At 40.7% G+C, this 15,815-nt stretch overlaps 1 protein-coding gene across 1 annotated transcript in view; it reads right to left on the bottom strand.

The window, feature by feature from the left end:
• Positions 1-1,482: 1,482 nt before the first annotated feature.
• Positions 1,483-15,815, bottom strand: part of apc2 (APC regulator of WNT signaling pathway 2) — a 62,070-nt gene continuing 47,737 nt past the window's right edge. Inside the window, exons 6-14 of the mRNA XM_067230348.1 lie at positions 13,191-13,283; positions 10,473-10,562; positions 8,955-9,342; positions 8,745-8,843; positions 8,500-8,639; positions 8,224-8,301; positions 8,000-8,116; positions 7,682-7,896; positions 1,483-7,544 (exon numbers count right to left, since the gene is read on the bottom strand). Of these exons, the coding sequence (XP_067086449.1) occupies positions 1,991-7,544; positions 7,682-7,896; positions 8,000-8,116; positions 8,224-8,301; positions 8,500-8,639; positions 8,745-8,843; positions 8,955-9,342; positions 10,473-10,562; positions 13,191-13,283 (6,774 nt within the window). The 3' untranslated portion in view covers positions 1,483-1,990. The remainder of the gene's footprint in view (positions 7,545-7,681; positions 7,897-7,999; positions 8,117-8,223; positions 8,302-8,499; positions 8,640-8,744; positions 8,844-8,954; positions 9,343-10,472; positions 10,563-13,190; positions 13,284-15,815) is intronic.

Below are 15,815 nucleotides of genomic sequence, written 5' to 3' on the forward strand. Positions count from 1 at the left end.
CTTTTCATTTGATGAGAACATTTATTATGACAAACTCCTTGACCTACATCACATCACCTGCCTCTATGACAATTTCATGGCATTAGATGTCTATTCATGCAAATATTTCCTGGGATTATGCTCATTGATTTCATTTTTTTAATTTGATTGATAATGTATACCATTATGCCAACAGAAGTAGTATATCATTGTCAAACTATATACTTGAAATCATAACAGCATTCAAGTTGGGAAATTCAACAGTAACTATTGTGCTTACATGTTGTTTCAAGTCACTTGTAAATCGTTGCTCTGACTGAAGTTGTTTGAAACCAAAATTCCATCACAGACAATTGGATTAACTTTCAGTAATTAAGAACAATAAATACATGAACTGGAACAATAATGTCTACAAGTCTGTTGGCAGTGGCTGTCAATAATGTAGACCTACTGTTAATTGCTGGACTGACCCATCATGTGAAACAGAATGTGAGCTCACAAGATGGCTAGTTTACCATGCTGGATTCTGGGGATCTTGCAAAGCAAATTTAACATCGATTTTTATTTATAGCCATTAGGGCCATCACAAGACATTGCCAAAATGGTACACCCCTATTTTCTGACAACTTATATTAATTCACTCATTTGTCAGAGGGACTGTTGAAAGTGTTATTTATGTTAATTGTGAAGGTATTTCATCGAGGATAGATCTCAGCATTTTTCAATACGGAAAATTCTTTCAATACAGAAACAACTTGAAATCATACAATCATACATTTTACAGATATTTTGCCTCTAAACTGTGGAGATTCACTTCCAGAAACCCCCCAAAATACTTTTGAGTTTTCTTTGTCATGTTGTCTTAGTCAACCTCTCACATGTCCTGTTTCAGCTACACAGAATATACATTTTCTAAGGTCTTCATGTTTGAGATCTTTGATCTAACACCAATACAATTAAGTAGATAGTAACACATTTGTACATTTACGTGTGTGTGAACATTTGTAGATACTGATACCTTTTTTTTCTTAAAAACTACTAACCCTTACAAACTCTTTTTCAGATCGAAAGCTTATGATTCCAGTAGCAAACACTTGTAATTGCTTTTAAAATAGTGGAAACATGTACAGCTAATAAGTTTACATAGTTATATCTGTTGCTTTACAAAGTTCAGAGAAATTTATTTGCTATAATTTTGTTAACTTTTAATTGAAATACCACAAAGGAAAATTGTATTTGTCCCGCACTTACAGTATTAGCAATTGTATTCAAATTCTGGATATTAGCTAAGCATGCAGAATTAGCAACACAGTCATTTTCCATACTGGAAACCTTGTAGGGATTGACGACAGCAAGTATTTACAACAGAATAGCCTACAGATAGCACAGCATTTCAACAATGCTAATAAGACACTAACTGTAGTATTTCCAATAATAGTGCCTGTGGTTGTTAAACATTAATGGCAATAGTATCTCATCTTCAGTAGCAAGTGATGTTGTAGGTGAAGCACAAAAGGAGAAGCGAAACATTTAGATAAGAAACTTTGCATTTCCATTTTGTGTTTTACAAATCTATACAGATAATATTTTGAATGTCAACAGTTAGCCACAGTGCATTGTCAAGTAAAACGCAATTGCTTTTTTATTCAGTGATTTGCATTATGCTTCTTTTTTGTTGTTGCACATTTACAATACAGTTGTAACAGGCAATGGAATACAAAAAGTAGAAAAAGGTGATCTTCCATTTTGTACAGCTATCTAAAACTCTTCCCATGGGGATATTTGAAATCTACCCCTTTTAGTCCTGTCTTTGCGCATCCATAAGTATGAACAGTAAATGGAATGAGATTCTCTTTAAATAAGTGTTTGTTTAGTTTAAAATGCATTTTAGATGTGATGGAAAGGGGGTTGGGGTAAGGGTCATAATGCAAGGTTAAAAAGCTAATTCACCTGAAAGGTCCAAAGTATTATTTTTCTCATCTTGACAATTCATTAGTATAGACTAAAGAAACTATGCCTCCGTGTTTTCATTTGAATTCTTATTGATTGTGACTGATTGGCTCTGTTTATCTTGCAGGCACCCCATAGGGCTGGGTATGTAGTTAAATGGGGTGACCCTTACAGCTTTGCTCGGAGAGCTTTGACGGAAGCGGACAACCCCACCTGTGTGACTCTCTACTGGATGAGAGTTTGCAGTATAGGCTGTGCTATAGCTATTTATGGAACAGTCAAAGTCTCCATCTTGTAGGTTACCTCCAGAGGCAATATCGATTTTTCTAAGTAGGGCAAGTCTTGCTGCCTCCTCAGAGAAGACCAGAGCTGTGTCTGTGGTTGGAGAGGTGCTTGAATGGGTCTTGTTGGTCAAGAAATCTTCTGTTTGGACGGTGGCATCACTTGTTTTTCGTGACTTAAGCAAAATTGTTGGTAGCTTGCCTGGCAGTGCTGGCTGGTTGCCTTTGGGCTGCTCAGCAGAAACAAACAGGGGTAAAGCAGTTGGTGGAAGAGTATTTTTCAAGATTTGAGGTACATCCTCATCCCGAATCCTTCTCCAAGTGAGTTTGTCATTCAGATTTGTTCCAGTCCTCTGCTGCCTTTTCTTTGTATCATCCTCACTCTTTGTTCGCCCACTTGAGTCAGAAGACGAAGACCGGAGAGAGGAGCGGCTGGTAACCCGGCTCAGAATGTTTATACTGGGTGAAGAGGAATGCCTCTTGAAAGTATCTTTTTCTTGCTGCTTGTCTCCAGACACTCTCCCTGATCCATTTCTCTGAGGTACCCTACAGGGGCTTTCAGAGCTGGTTCTCCTAGATGAATGTCGTGCATGTAGGTTGTGTTCACTAGATGTGGTTCTAGCAAGACTGACTGTTTGCCCTTTATTCTGCTGCTTTGGCTCATGGCCCTTTCCTTGCATTATTCTTGGTGCCTGCACAACTGCCTTTAGCTCTTGGCATCGAGACGAACAGAGGAAGACTGCAGAAGCGCCTGGACATGTTCTCATGGATGATGCCTGCTGGGTTGTAGCCATGGAGCGTGGTGAAGAACTATTACGTTTAAGAAGAGTCTTTGACTCTTTAATGAAGGTCAGTTGTCTTAAGAGCCCATTCTGATCCGACTCACTGCTATTTGACTGAACAGAGGTCATCCGTACCAAGTCATAACGATTGGCAGGAACAGTCTTTTTTTCTGGTACCTGAGTATGTGGTCTATTGATATTTGTAGGTTGATTTGTCACTAGAGGTGATACTGTTCTGGACTGCCTTGTGGAGTTCTGCATGAATGTTATTCGGACAGGTGACTTTTGTGTCTTATGTGCTTGAGATTTCAGACTCTGATTTGAACAAACAAGGGAGCGTCCTTTTCTTTCAGATGAAATACTAGCAGGAGTGGCACTTTTTTTGGGGATGGCTTTTGTTGATTGAGATGGGGAGGTCAACTTCCTCTGTGACTGCCTTGATGGTGTTGAGCTTTGAGATGATCCAGACGATGAACTCTTTGGTATCCTTGGAGGTGGAGTTGAGCTCCTTTTAGGCAATGACAACTCTATTTCTTGGGGTTTCCCCAACCTGTGAAGGCTCTTTGATCGATGTTGAGCCAAGTTTGGATTTTTTGGAGCATCTGTCTTGATTGACACTTTCATTGGCAGTGGCCTTTGTGAAAGAGCCATCTCTTTTTTGGGTGTGTATATCACCGTTCTGCCTCTAAAAACCATTGGCATATTGGGAACTGGCTTACGTGGAGCAAAGTCAAGGGGTTTGTTTGCCTTTTTGTCTACAGAAAACTTCTTTTCTTTGGGGGTAAAGCTAGATCCAGACATGAAGGAAAGTACAGATTCAGATTCTTCAGATGAGTGTTCTTGAGATTTTGATGCTTGTAATCTGTTAACAACAGAATTGGCTCCCTCTTGTATTGCTCTCCACTCAACACTGTTGAGGTCTGAGTCTATGTCAGAAGCCGTATCGTCACTGTCACAGCCTTGTTCAATGTTCCACCCATCAGATACTTTTTGTGGGTTCTTCTTTTTCAGATTATTCTCCGTTTTTTTCTTTCTCGCAGAAAGTTTCTTCTTTTGCTTGGGCATTGCAGATGTTATGCATTTCTGCAGAAGATCATCCTCTGAATCCATACTTACTGAACTTGGTGAGCTGTGTCCGCCATACCGGTCATAGATATGCATTGTTTTTGTTTGCTGAACCTTGTTAGATGCTTGGTTGTGTTTGTTTTTTGCCCAAACTTTGAGAGATTTAGATTTGTGGTCTTTCAAATCTGCATCACTCAAAGAACTAAGAGATGAGCTTAGGGAGTAACACAGTGGTGTGTCATCCTTGATTAGATTCTGCCTTACTTTATTAACAACTTTGTGTCTTATTTGGGAGTTGTCAATCCTACTAATATTTGTCATGCTTCGAGAAACAATATCCCTGTTACTCTCCTTATTTAGCTGTCTCTCTGTCCTCTTTGTATTTCCTTGTTTTCTCTCTCTTTCTTCATCATAGAAGCAGTAGATTGCCCCCTCAGTTGGTGTGATATGACAAATAGGCTCAGGAGCCACATGTCTTTGGGGGGCTCTCTGATTTTGATTGGCCACTGTATTTTGTTTTTTGACAGGAAGTTCTAGTTTCCTTGTCAGAGCCAACTTTTGTCTTTGTTCATAAGATGCCTGATCACAGTTTCTCTGATTTACCACTCGATCAGTTACCTCTTTGCTCTGCATCAGCACTTTCTGAGTGGGAATGACATGTTTAATTGATCTGCTCATTGTACCGACTAGCATGTCATGTCGACTAGTTATTTTAGAGGGCTTATGGAAGTGTGAGAAAATCCGAAGGTCTTCAATTCTCTTTGCCTCATCATTCAGAAGTTCTTGTTTAGTACTATTCCTAACCGGCCAATCTTTTGAACCTGTGTTCCTAACTGGATACTGAAGTGTTTCATCACTTAAAGATGTTGTGCTGGAGAGGTTGATAGGGGTGCCCTCTGCAGAGTCAGTAAATGATGAATCATCAAGCTGGTTGTCCTTTTGTGGCATAACAACCTTAGTACACATTTGTTTACCATTGTTTGGAAGCATCATGTACATTGGCACATGTATAGGTTTTCGAGACTGGCAGTTGAGAACATGGGTTGGTAAAGTAGACATCAAAGAGGGTCTTACTTTCCTGAATTTGGAAGGCATTGCTGAATTTATGCATTCTTTGAGAATTTCTGTGTCTTCATCTGAATTTCCTTCACTATATCTACCTCCTTGGTCCATCACTGATGAATGCTCTTTATCATCAGGGAATGCAATATCATTGTCCTTCTGCTGCTGCAAGGGTGTCAATTTAAGTTCAACATCTTTCTGAATGTAATGCTCATGAAGAGGAAGAGCGCTTAAGCTAGATGCACATGAAAAGTTTTCTGTTGGCTTCTCCACAGTGAAGTATATCATTGTGTCCAAATCAGGAGGTATATTAAACCTTTCCTTGAAGTCTGCAATTTCCATGAACTTGCACAAGCTGCTTTCCCATTGTCCAGCTATTACTGTACTCTGTGTATCTGGGCCACTAGATTCAACACAGCATGGAGTTTTGCTGCGGCTCGGGGGCATGGTTTGTCCTGGACTATCAGGAAGATCACTTGGGCTTAAGGTTCCACTAATCATTTCACTGCATTGATCACTCAGAATAGAGCTGGCAATGGAGGGAGACTCAAAGCTACCCAGTGAGCTAACTGAACTACAACGACTCATTACCAGGGGTGTCTCCTGTATGTAGTTTTCAGAAGAACTTGAGGGTGATCTGTCCTCAAGTATGCTAGGTGATCCGGCCCGGAGGAATATCTTCTCATGCTTAACTGTACAAGGAATTTCTATAGGGTCAGACCTGTTGGTTCTTGAATCAGTCACTAGCAGTTGTTTATCACATCTCAGATCGTCCTTGGTCTCATTTTCTTCCTCTCTGTTTAACACTTCAGAATCGTCCACTTCAATGATCTCAAGAGATAATTCACTCTCTAACTCATATTCACTTTGGCTGTGCCCATCAAGTGCTCCATCACCAGAAGAGAGGGAGGACAAGGAACTACAACGAGAAAAACAGATTGGTGTGTTTTCCACTGAATACTTCTGTAGTGTTTCCATTGGCCCAAGTATTGGACTTTTAGCAGTGCTCATTGGAGAACATTTTAAAATACTTCCCCCAGTCATTACAGTTGGAACCCAAGCTTGTCTTCTCATTGCCTGGGCAGCTTGGGCACTGATGGAAGTCTTTGCTATACCTAACTTGTTAACACTTTGAATCAACGGGACATGGTTATAAGAGGGGGACAACTTTACGGAAGTCATGCTAACATCGGAGGATAATTTTGTTGATACACTTGCTGGTGTTTGTGGGTGAAGCTCTTGATACTTCTCAGTTTCTGTGCTATTGGACTCTGGTAATTTCACTTCTCCATTTATAGAATCTCTCTTTGGGACTTCAATTTGATTTGTTTCACGAAGGACCAGAGCATCACCATTAAGATATTCTTGATGAGCCAGCTTAAGGTCAAGCTTATTAGGCCGGCTTTGCTTTGCTACTACTTTTGATGAGGGTTGGATTTGATCCTTGCTTCCACAGTAGCCATCACTGGTGCTGCCACTGTTAAGACTATCAGTGGATAAACTTATGTGGGCAGTTTTGAGGCGCAAAAGAGCATGGGCTCTGCTCAGCTGATCTTTGTGGGCAAGGCTGCTGGTATCAGAAAAGTGGAATGGTGAACAAGACTTGGCCCGGGCCTCATGCAATTCACCTGAACCATAGGGCCAGTCTGCAAAATGGTCCTCTGAACTGAGGCTGAAGCTGTCCTCTGAAGATGTATGCATGGTGATGTCGTCTACAAGCTTATCAATCTTGGCCACAGTATTAGTGATCTTTTTAGCTAACTTCTCTGCAGCAGCAGACACATCATCAGTAGAGGTGGGCCCATTTTCCATTGTCTGTAACAGCACAACCTCTCTCTCTGGCTCATTGTCTTTCTTACAAGGCTGATTTTGGAGGAGGTTAGAGTTAGACAGAAACATGGAAAGCATGGAAAAACTACCATTGTCAAGGCTACCACAGACATTAGGGGCTTCGTCATCATCAAAGCATCCAGAGTCAGACGCATAGTCCTTCGCCAGGCTTTCTATGTGTCGCAGAGGCTTCTTAATGCTTAGGTGTTTTGGACTTAGTTTTTCAAGAGAGTCAAAGGTCTCTGTCAGGTTCTTTGCATCTAGTTCTGCCTCTAATGCTTTCTGCTTCCTCATATATAGAGAAGGCATGCAGGATCCAGGGGAAATGACAGCAGCATCCTTATACTTTAAGGGGCGGTTTGTAATGAGATTTCTTAGAGCTGCAGCACTTCCCATGGCAATCATTTTGTGCTTGGAATGGATTAGGTTGCGTAACATGCTGACTGCTCCCATGTCCCACAGTAACTCCTGGTCCTTGGCACTTTGAGCAGACAGGTTCCAAAGAGTCCCACATGCATTGCTCACTATTGTTAGGCTGTGAGAGCGTAAGTGTTGCAGCAGAGTTTGGAGACAGTTGTGGTCCCGGAGAATTTGCCTATGTATAAAAAACAAGTAAAATACATTTTAAACAAACATTATCTAGTTGAAATAACATGTAGATAAGTAGGAATTAAAGTAAGTGATGAACCTCTAATCATTGTAATTACTATAAATTGAAAGGAAACGTTTTACCTGTAATCTTCTCGTGTGGCCACAAGACTGGACACATTGCGCAGGATACCTCCTCCACTCTCAATAATGGCCAATGAGTTGGTCTGACATCTGTAGGTGAGTGTGCTGACCAGAAAGCCAAGGGCCCCATCCACTGAGCAAATTGCCACTTTGTTCTCAATGCTGTGCGCTGACAAGTTCCACAGAGCACTGAGTAAACTCTTTAAGGTAGATTCCTGAAATATAATGTATTTTTAATATAAATATATAATATATTGGATTACATTTCTGCAACGCTTCATATTATTTCACAACTATAGCATTATAATTGTATTGTACCTTGGTGGCTTGAAGAGCACAAGTTATCAATCCAGATACACTCCCAATATCTCTGAGGACCATCTTGCTGTTGATATCAGCTCGCCATGATAGATTTCTAAGGATACTAGACACTACCTGTGGGTAGAAGAAGCATAGGATGGATTTTTTATTACATTATGCATTCATAATGCACTGCATTATTAAAACGATATAGCAATGGACCAATGTTAACTGCATTTTACCTGATGTAGCTCCTCGCTATCAGATGCAAGTTGCGCAACAATGGCCTGCAGGCAGTCTTTCTTGGAGCAAAGAGTTGCCTGTGCGCAGATATGGACAAATATTCCTTTAATTCATATTTTCTGTTAAACCAATTAATTAATTTCTGATATACAATGCCAAATCTTAAGAGTTTACCTTATTCTAAACATATCTAAAAGTTCCATGCCTATGAAGCTATCCACTCAATATGGCTCTATTTATTTAACAATATATAGTGTTTCTTCCTGTGACTTTACCTTGTTGACAACGTCTCCAAAAGTAAGGTTTGTGAGTGCCATGCCCGCATAGCGTCGGAGTGCCATATTAAGTGGGTCATTTTGCATGCCATATATCTCCTGATCGAGATACATCAGCTCTGCAACTACTTGCAAACCCCCTAGAGTGAACATATGAAATATACATGAAAACTCATATTTTGGTTTATCTTTGCTTGTCTAAGAGTTTACATAAAATGTATGACAGAAAATATATGTTCACTAACCAAGTTCATTCATGGCACGTCGATATTCCTCTTCAAATGAGAGCTTCATTATACCACACATGGCCTGGCAGATCAGGGGGTCTAATGGCTCAGGGATGTCTGCATACACATTTGAGATCTTAATTCCTTCAATACTGACAGTTTAAACCAGTCTTAGCAACAATTGGCAGAATTGTCAACAATAACCTTTCACTCCTTCCCTCAACTTACCAGTGGTCTTGGTGCCCCCAGGAGAGAACTTCCCAACATGACTCTCCATCCAATCCCAGCCACTGTCACAGTGGGAGCAGATCTGTTCCAGCAAGTGCAGCACCCTCATCTCTCTCCGGGCCTGCCCTTCATCTGGCTGTGAGTATATGATGTTGTGCAGGGCAGCACTGGCTCTGGACTTGACCTCCCGATTGCACCCTGCACCCCTCAATGCTTCCTCAGTGGCCCCTGGAATGTTGTGCAAGATCTGCACAAGCAGGGGGACACAGCCAGACTTGCGCATTGCAATGCAGCTGTCTTGAGAACTAGACATGGCCAAGAGAGTTCGTGTCATCTCTTCCTTGTCTCGGTTAGCCAACATGGAGAGCAGCCAGAAAACCATCTCCACCTCATAGAAAAACAACACATGAAGATAACTAAACAAAAATGAGAAGACATCCTATTTATTGATTAGGTTGGGCCTTTAATATAAGACCACTCAGGTACATACAGTCCACACCATGAAAAGAGTATGTGTTACCATCTGTACGTCAGCCATGCCACTACTAACCAACTGAGAGCAGTACAACAGTCCTAATCCATGTATTGGCTAGCTGGCCTATTAAAATCATTCATAAAAGTAATTTGTTCTAGTAAGGGAAAAAAAGGTGTTGGTTTGTAACTAAACCTTATTCTACACAAAACACAAACTCCATGGAAAAATATGGTGATCGGGTCTTCCGCATGGTAGACATGTTAGCACTGTGTGGGAAAAGCTGAACTAGGTCCTCCATACCCTTCACAGTCAAGGGGTCATCCTGAGTGCACAGTGTTTTCCTAGGCTCAGGTAGGGTGAAGCAGCTACTTTCGAGCAATGGTTGCCAACTGTGCAGCATCTGTGCATGTGAGATTCCGGTAATCTGTCAACCTATACACTGACTTAGGGGCAGGGGTCCCGGTACTGGTCTTATACATGTAATTGATTCTGGAATTGTTTCCATTCCATATATATGAGTTTTGCAGAGCTTATTCTTAAAGCAATCCACCCAACAATACTCTTTAGCATTGTCTTCAATATTACTGAATAATTGTGGCATTGAATGGTGTACACAAACAATCTCCAAACTGCGTTTTTTCACTTCTATGGTAAAATCGACTGATTCATTGATAACACAGTATTGTGTATTTGGCCCCAGGCCTACAAAAATAGACCATTCCATCAGGCTATGTGGCTGGTGTAATATGTCAAATATCAAAAGGAATGCACAAGATTTTCTTGATAAAGATGTACCAAATGCAACCGTTTTACAATTGTTTTAAATGAACATGTGACCTGACTTAAATATTTGAATGATTAAACTCAGTCAGAGGTACCATCATTTAAAGTCAGCTGAGTTCCAATACCCTGATTCTCTCTCCCCCCCCCCCAGTCCTACTTCTCTGTTTTATAAGCAACTGCTAAGGGATTTCTAAATAAACAAAGACATTAATTCTTACAGGACAATCATCTAATCCAACCCAGTAAAAAATGTACTTTACCTTGCTCCCTCTATCACCTGACGCTTCAAGAGCAGAAGCAGAACTTGCATTCTCAGCATCAGGATTAGATGTCTTCTCACAGTTAAAAATCTATAGAGGGATAAAATAAAAAAAGAGGTAAGGTAATTTCTAAATTTTTTACAGTTTATGAAAGTGCAGATTGTAAGCTTTCAAATTATTTGTCATACATTTCCATTTGAAAATAGTTTAAGAAGATATGCCTTTTTGAATGTTGGTAAACCTGGAATCCTCTAGCAGAGAAATTCCCCTAGAAAGATTCTAGAACTTTTCACGACTTCACACAGGGTGTGATTGTTTTTGTGTTTGTCACTAGAAACGCCGAATGCCAGTCAGTTGACCACAGTGAAGCGAAGAAAACATATATTCGCACTCCAGCAAATTCCAGGACTGTGCCTTCCTGACTTTTCCTAAATATGTGTGTTTTATCACCAAGTATTATTATTATTTTTTTTTTATCACACTGGGAAAAGCTAGTTTACAGCTGTGTTTCTGTTAAACTGCTGCCGGCTGCACATTGGGCCATTTTTTCCCCTGCCTTCTAAAGGCTGAAATGAGCTTTTTATCATTATTATGTTGCAAGGGCTCCCTTGTACAAGTATGTATAATGTTATAGCCTAAATTAGATTATGTATAGCAAAATATGGTCTAGGGTTTTAGGGTAGGGGTTAGGGTAATATTCTATTTTTTGACATTGTTTTAAATATAGACTATTAACCAATAGGGTACAATTAACCAATACATTTTTTACATGGTTTTGTTTCGGGAAAATAGAGGGTAGAAGCATATGGGTTTAGGTAAAAAAAACAACTTGTACTGTTAACAATTTATGTATTAGCTAAAGTGCCCATGATGCAAAAGGTGTATTTGTTTTATTTTAACCTATTACCTTTTATTTATACTAGCTCATCCAAATAACGGCACACGCATAGCCTTTGAGTCCTGATTAAGAATTCAACTTCATATAGTGCCCGGTTCTCTCTTGAGATAATTGAGATACACAAACACAGATGATACACAGATATTCCTGGATATAGTTATACAATGCATATCGCAGCTCTCCCTAGTGAAGTTATATGTTCACAAAAAAGCAACAGCGTGAAGGACATAATCAGTGGGGTTTTGCACACATCCAGAAACTTTGCTTCAACGACTTCAACTTTGTTAGCAATATGCATATGTACGGTTACCAGTTTGTAAATTAAATCAAAATATTTAATTGGAGGACATCGGGTGTTGTTCATGCTTCCATGTGCCACCTGGAAGTTGTGGGGGAAGTTCAGAATAAATTGTTTTGCAAAATACCAATGTCCAATTCATCAACAATGAGAAGAGTTGAAATACAAGCTACTTTTGTTTTCAAAACCCTTTGGATCAACCCATGGCAGCATGTAGCAAACCATTGCTTATGTCCATAAGATTATTTTGTTTATAAGGATGTGCAGGTACGTATTATTGAAGAAACACCATTAGATTCTTGTTTCCCAGTAGTGGACTGAAGGCATCGTTCAGTTAGGCATTCATAGTTAACCTTCTGACAAGGTATGAAAACACACCTGTTCAGACTTTACTAATCACTTCACTTCAATCATCTAAGAGAATCATACACAGCACTTTTCTAAACATTACTTCTTGTGGTATCTGCGAAATTGACCTTTTTGTTATATTTGTTTTACACTGCACTGTTAAAACTGTGCCCTTCTAGTCCTGCATTATCTGATACACTGACTATGCACTTTTTGCTTTGGATGAAACCATCTGCTAAATGTAGGTCTTTTAGACTGCATCTGTAAATGTCTACATAGTTAGCTGCTGTTACTTTTTTGAATTTGGGGAAAACAATTACAAATTTACATTGCATTGACTATGGATTATTTTGTAAAGGAATAAATCCCTTAAAACCAGATTACACTGTTTTAAGCAACTATGTTCTGTAGATCCACAGCATCTTCTGTTGATGGGCTTGGCCCCAATGCGCCAGACATGGATAGCATGGTGTGTGTTTTGGAGGTTGGGGGATTGTTGCCTAATATGCTAACTGCCTTTTTTCTATTGGGGATTCCCACTCTGCATCATCACCCTTGTTTTTTGGTGTTCCACAGGGTTCAGTGCTCGGCCCAATATTGTTTACTTTATACATGTTCCATTTCAAAATTCTCACCATAACCTATAGGGCTTTACATGGTCAGGCTCCTGCTTATCTTGCCAATATAATTCACCTACACACCCCCTTCCGGTCTCTTAGATCTATTAATCAAAATCTGCCATCCACGCCACGCACTCGTCTGAAGACGTGGGGATAGAGCTTTTGCCGCTATGGCACCCAGACTCTGGAATGCTTTGCCAACCAGACTCACTTGTTCAGGTTAGCTTTTGAGTAATCTCTGTCTTTGGTCTATTGATAATTGTTATCTGTTTTTATTTATTTTATTGTTTATTATTAGACTTTTATGTTATATTGACAATGTACACTGTAAAGCACTTTGTGACCCTGTCTGTGAAAAGCGCTGTATAAATACATTTTACTTACTTACTTACTTACTTATTGTTGTTCTTGTCGTTTGTTGATGTGTTTATGCTACCCTATGATAAATCGTACCCACTCAAGCACAACCACTATGCTACAAGATGATGTAGATATGCATTTTTGCATATGTGCATGCATGTTTGTCTGTGAAATATGTGTTCACACTGGTTTACCTGAGGCTCACACAGGCCATTGTCCTGGGGGCTTTGACATTCCTGAACCTCCTGTAGTTTTTTTTCCAGCTGTTCCAGACGAGCCACACGGATCTTGTTGGTGCAAAAAAAAACACACAAAAAACACTCTGTTCAGATATTAAGATTAACACACTCCAATAAAGGTTTGCACACAACATCCCCCATTGTGAATTGTGTAATGTTTCCCTAATCCAAATGTATGAGTTATCATGGTATACCAACCACTCTCAAACACAATAGGAGAATAGAACAAAAGGGATGTAATCCATAAAGTGGGTTTAGTGAAAATCCTGAGTTGGGTAACCCTGAGACTCTGGGTTGACATTCCTGAGCCTCCAGTAGTTTTTTTTCCAGCTGTTCCAGACGAGCCACATGGATCTTGTTGGTGCAGGAAGAGAGGTAACGCAAACTGTGGGTCAGTGTCCATGGTAACTGACTGGGAACCTAACCTGCTTGCCAGCAGGTTTTCCATAACAAACTCTGCATTCCTACTTATCCCCTCCCACTTTCTGAGCCTGATACAGTTTGCAGAGATGGGGTGTCCTTTCCTGGTTCAGACAACCGATCTCAAACAAAATTGTATTCGCTTAGCCTTACGTTGTAAGAGGATGATAAAACTGCGATTAGATGTGCTTTAATTCCCTGATGAATACCTAAGTGAACGTTACGGTTTTCCATCATACTCCATAATTTATGTTTGCAACATTCTCAGTCCTTACATTGCTAATGTTACACAACGTGGACGTGCCCTCAGAACCAACCAAAATATTTTTGCCACTGAAATAAAGATAAATCTTTGAAATGTTAAAGAAGAAATGTCTTCTTTATTGTCTACAAATAGGAATCCCACAATGAGTATTTATATATTGTTCCTACAATCTACATTATTCAACTGTGACCATGCACCTGGTGTTGAAACAAATAAATGTAATGATCAGACTTCCTAATCTTCTGCCCTAAGTACACCATCTCTTGGTAATTTTTTTGCACTTGCTTCATGAGATGCAGTTTGTATGACTCCTTTACTGGTAACTGGGAATACATTAAATTCCACAGTTCTTCATGCAGCAGTCAACGTCTCTTCATCATCATAATCATCACCATCCTGTGATGAAAAGCATTCTGTTCAGGGTTACTGCTACTACAAGTTGAAATAGGCACTAACTGATATTTACTTTGTATCATGTCAAATATAATTAAAACCAAGGCTACAATCACAAGCTTATAGGCCTAAACAAGATATGCCTTACCTGTTTGTAGTATGTTTTTATATTTCATTTTAAGATGCTGCCAAGTTCGCTTTGTGCATGTGGGATGCACCTACGTGAACATGCTATTTTATTAAATTCCACCAATTTTTCCCCTGTAATATTAACGGACAGTGTGATTAAATGTTCAATGTATGGACTGGCTACTGCATTCAAATGTATGCATTGACTCAGCCGGCAATTGTCTCCCACGCAAATTGTCTTTCCTTCGCTACTATAGCCATATAACTTTTTCCCAGAATATGTGCTCAGATTCATCATAAACACGTATTAACATCTCTTAAGTTGGGTGAAGTAGGAGGATGTTTTTTTGTTGCTCGGTACCATGGTTGATCCAAGTATCGGAGTTCCATTCATGTCGGCTTTTTATTGTCCTCATGCCTGTGCTTAACTCAAAGTGGACATACTCCAAGTTGATTTCCATCCATCATCTTCCGCTTGTCCGGGGGTCGGGTCGCGGGGGTAGCAACCTAAGCAGGGAGGCCCAGACTTTCCTCTCCCCGGCCACTTCCACCAGCTCTTCCTGGGGGACCCCGAGGCTTTCCCTGGCCAGCCGAGAGACATAGTCCCTCCAGCGTGTCCTGGGTCTTCCCCGGGGCCTCTTCCCAGTGGGACGTGCCCAGAACACCTCACCAGGGAGGCGTCCAGGAGGCATCCTTATCAGATGCCCGAGCCACCTCAACTGGCCCCTCTCGACGCGGAGGAGCAGCGGTTCTACTCTGAGCCCCTCCCGGATGACCGAGCTTCTCACCCTATCTCTAAGGGAGAGCCCGGACACCCTGCGGAGAAAACTCATTTCGGCCGCTTGTATTCGCGATCTCGTTCTTTCGGTCACTACCCACAGTTTGTGACCATAGGTGAGGGTAGGAACGTAGATCGACTGGTAAATAGAGAGCTTCGCCTTTCGACTCAGCTCCTTCTTCACCACAACGGACCGATGCAGAGCCCGCATCACTGCGGACGCCGCACCGATCCGCCTGTCGATCTCGCGCTCCATCCTTCCCTCACTCGTGAACAAGACCCCGAGATACTTGAACTCCTCCGCTTGGGACAAGATCTCAAATCTCACTCCAAGGTTTTTGGAAAAGTTGGCAGCCCTGAAACTATTTTCATTGTTTAAAGTAGCCTACATGTTGACAAGCCTCTGTATTACTAATCCTCTTCTTCTGGCTTCCCCAATGTTATACTGTAGGTGCAATAGACTGTCCCTGTGTGCGTATCCTGTTCCCCTGCCCTTCCTTTCAATGGAAACGTGTTATAAAGTGCCCTTTATGCTGCCCCTACATGACAGTGTCCCAAATGCTGCCCTTTCAAAGGGAGAAAATGAGATACTGGC

This window comes from Osmerus mordax, chromosome 27 (genome assembly GCF_038355195.1).
Source record: "Osmerus mordax isolate fOsmMor3 chromosome 27, fOsmMor3.pri, whole genome shotgun sequence".
In the NCBI taxonomy this organism is placed as follows: Eukaryota; Metazoa; Chordata; class Actinopteri; order Osmeriformes; family Osmeridae; genus Osmerus; species Osmerus mordax.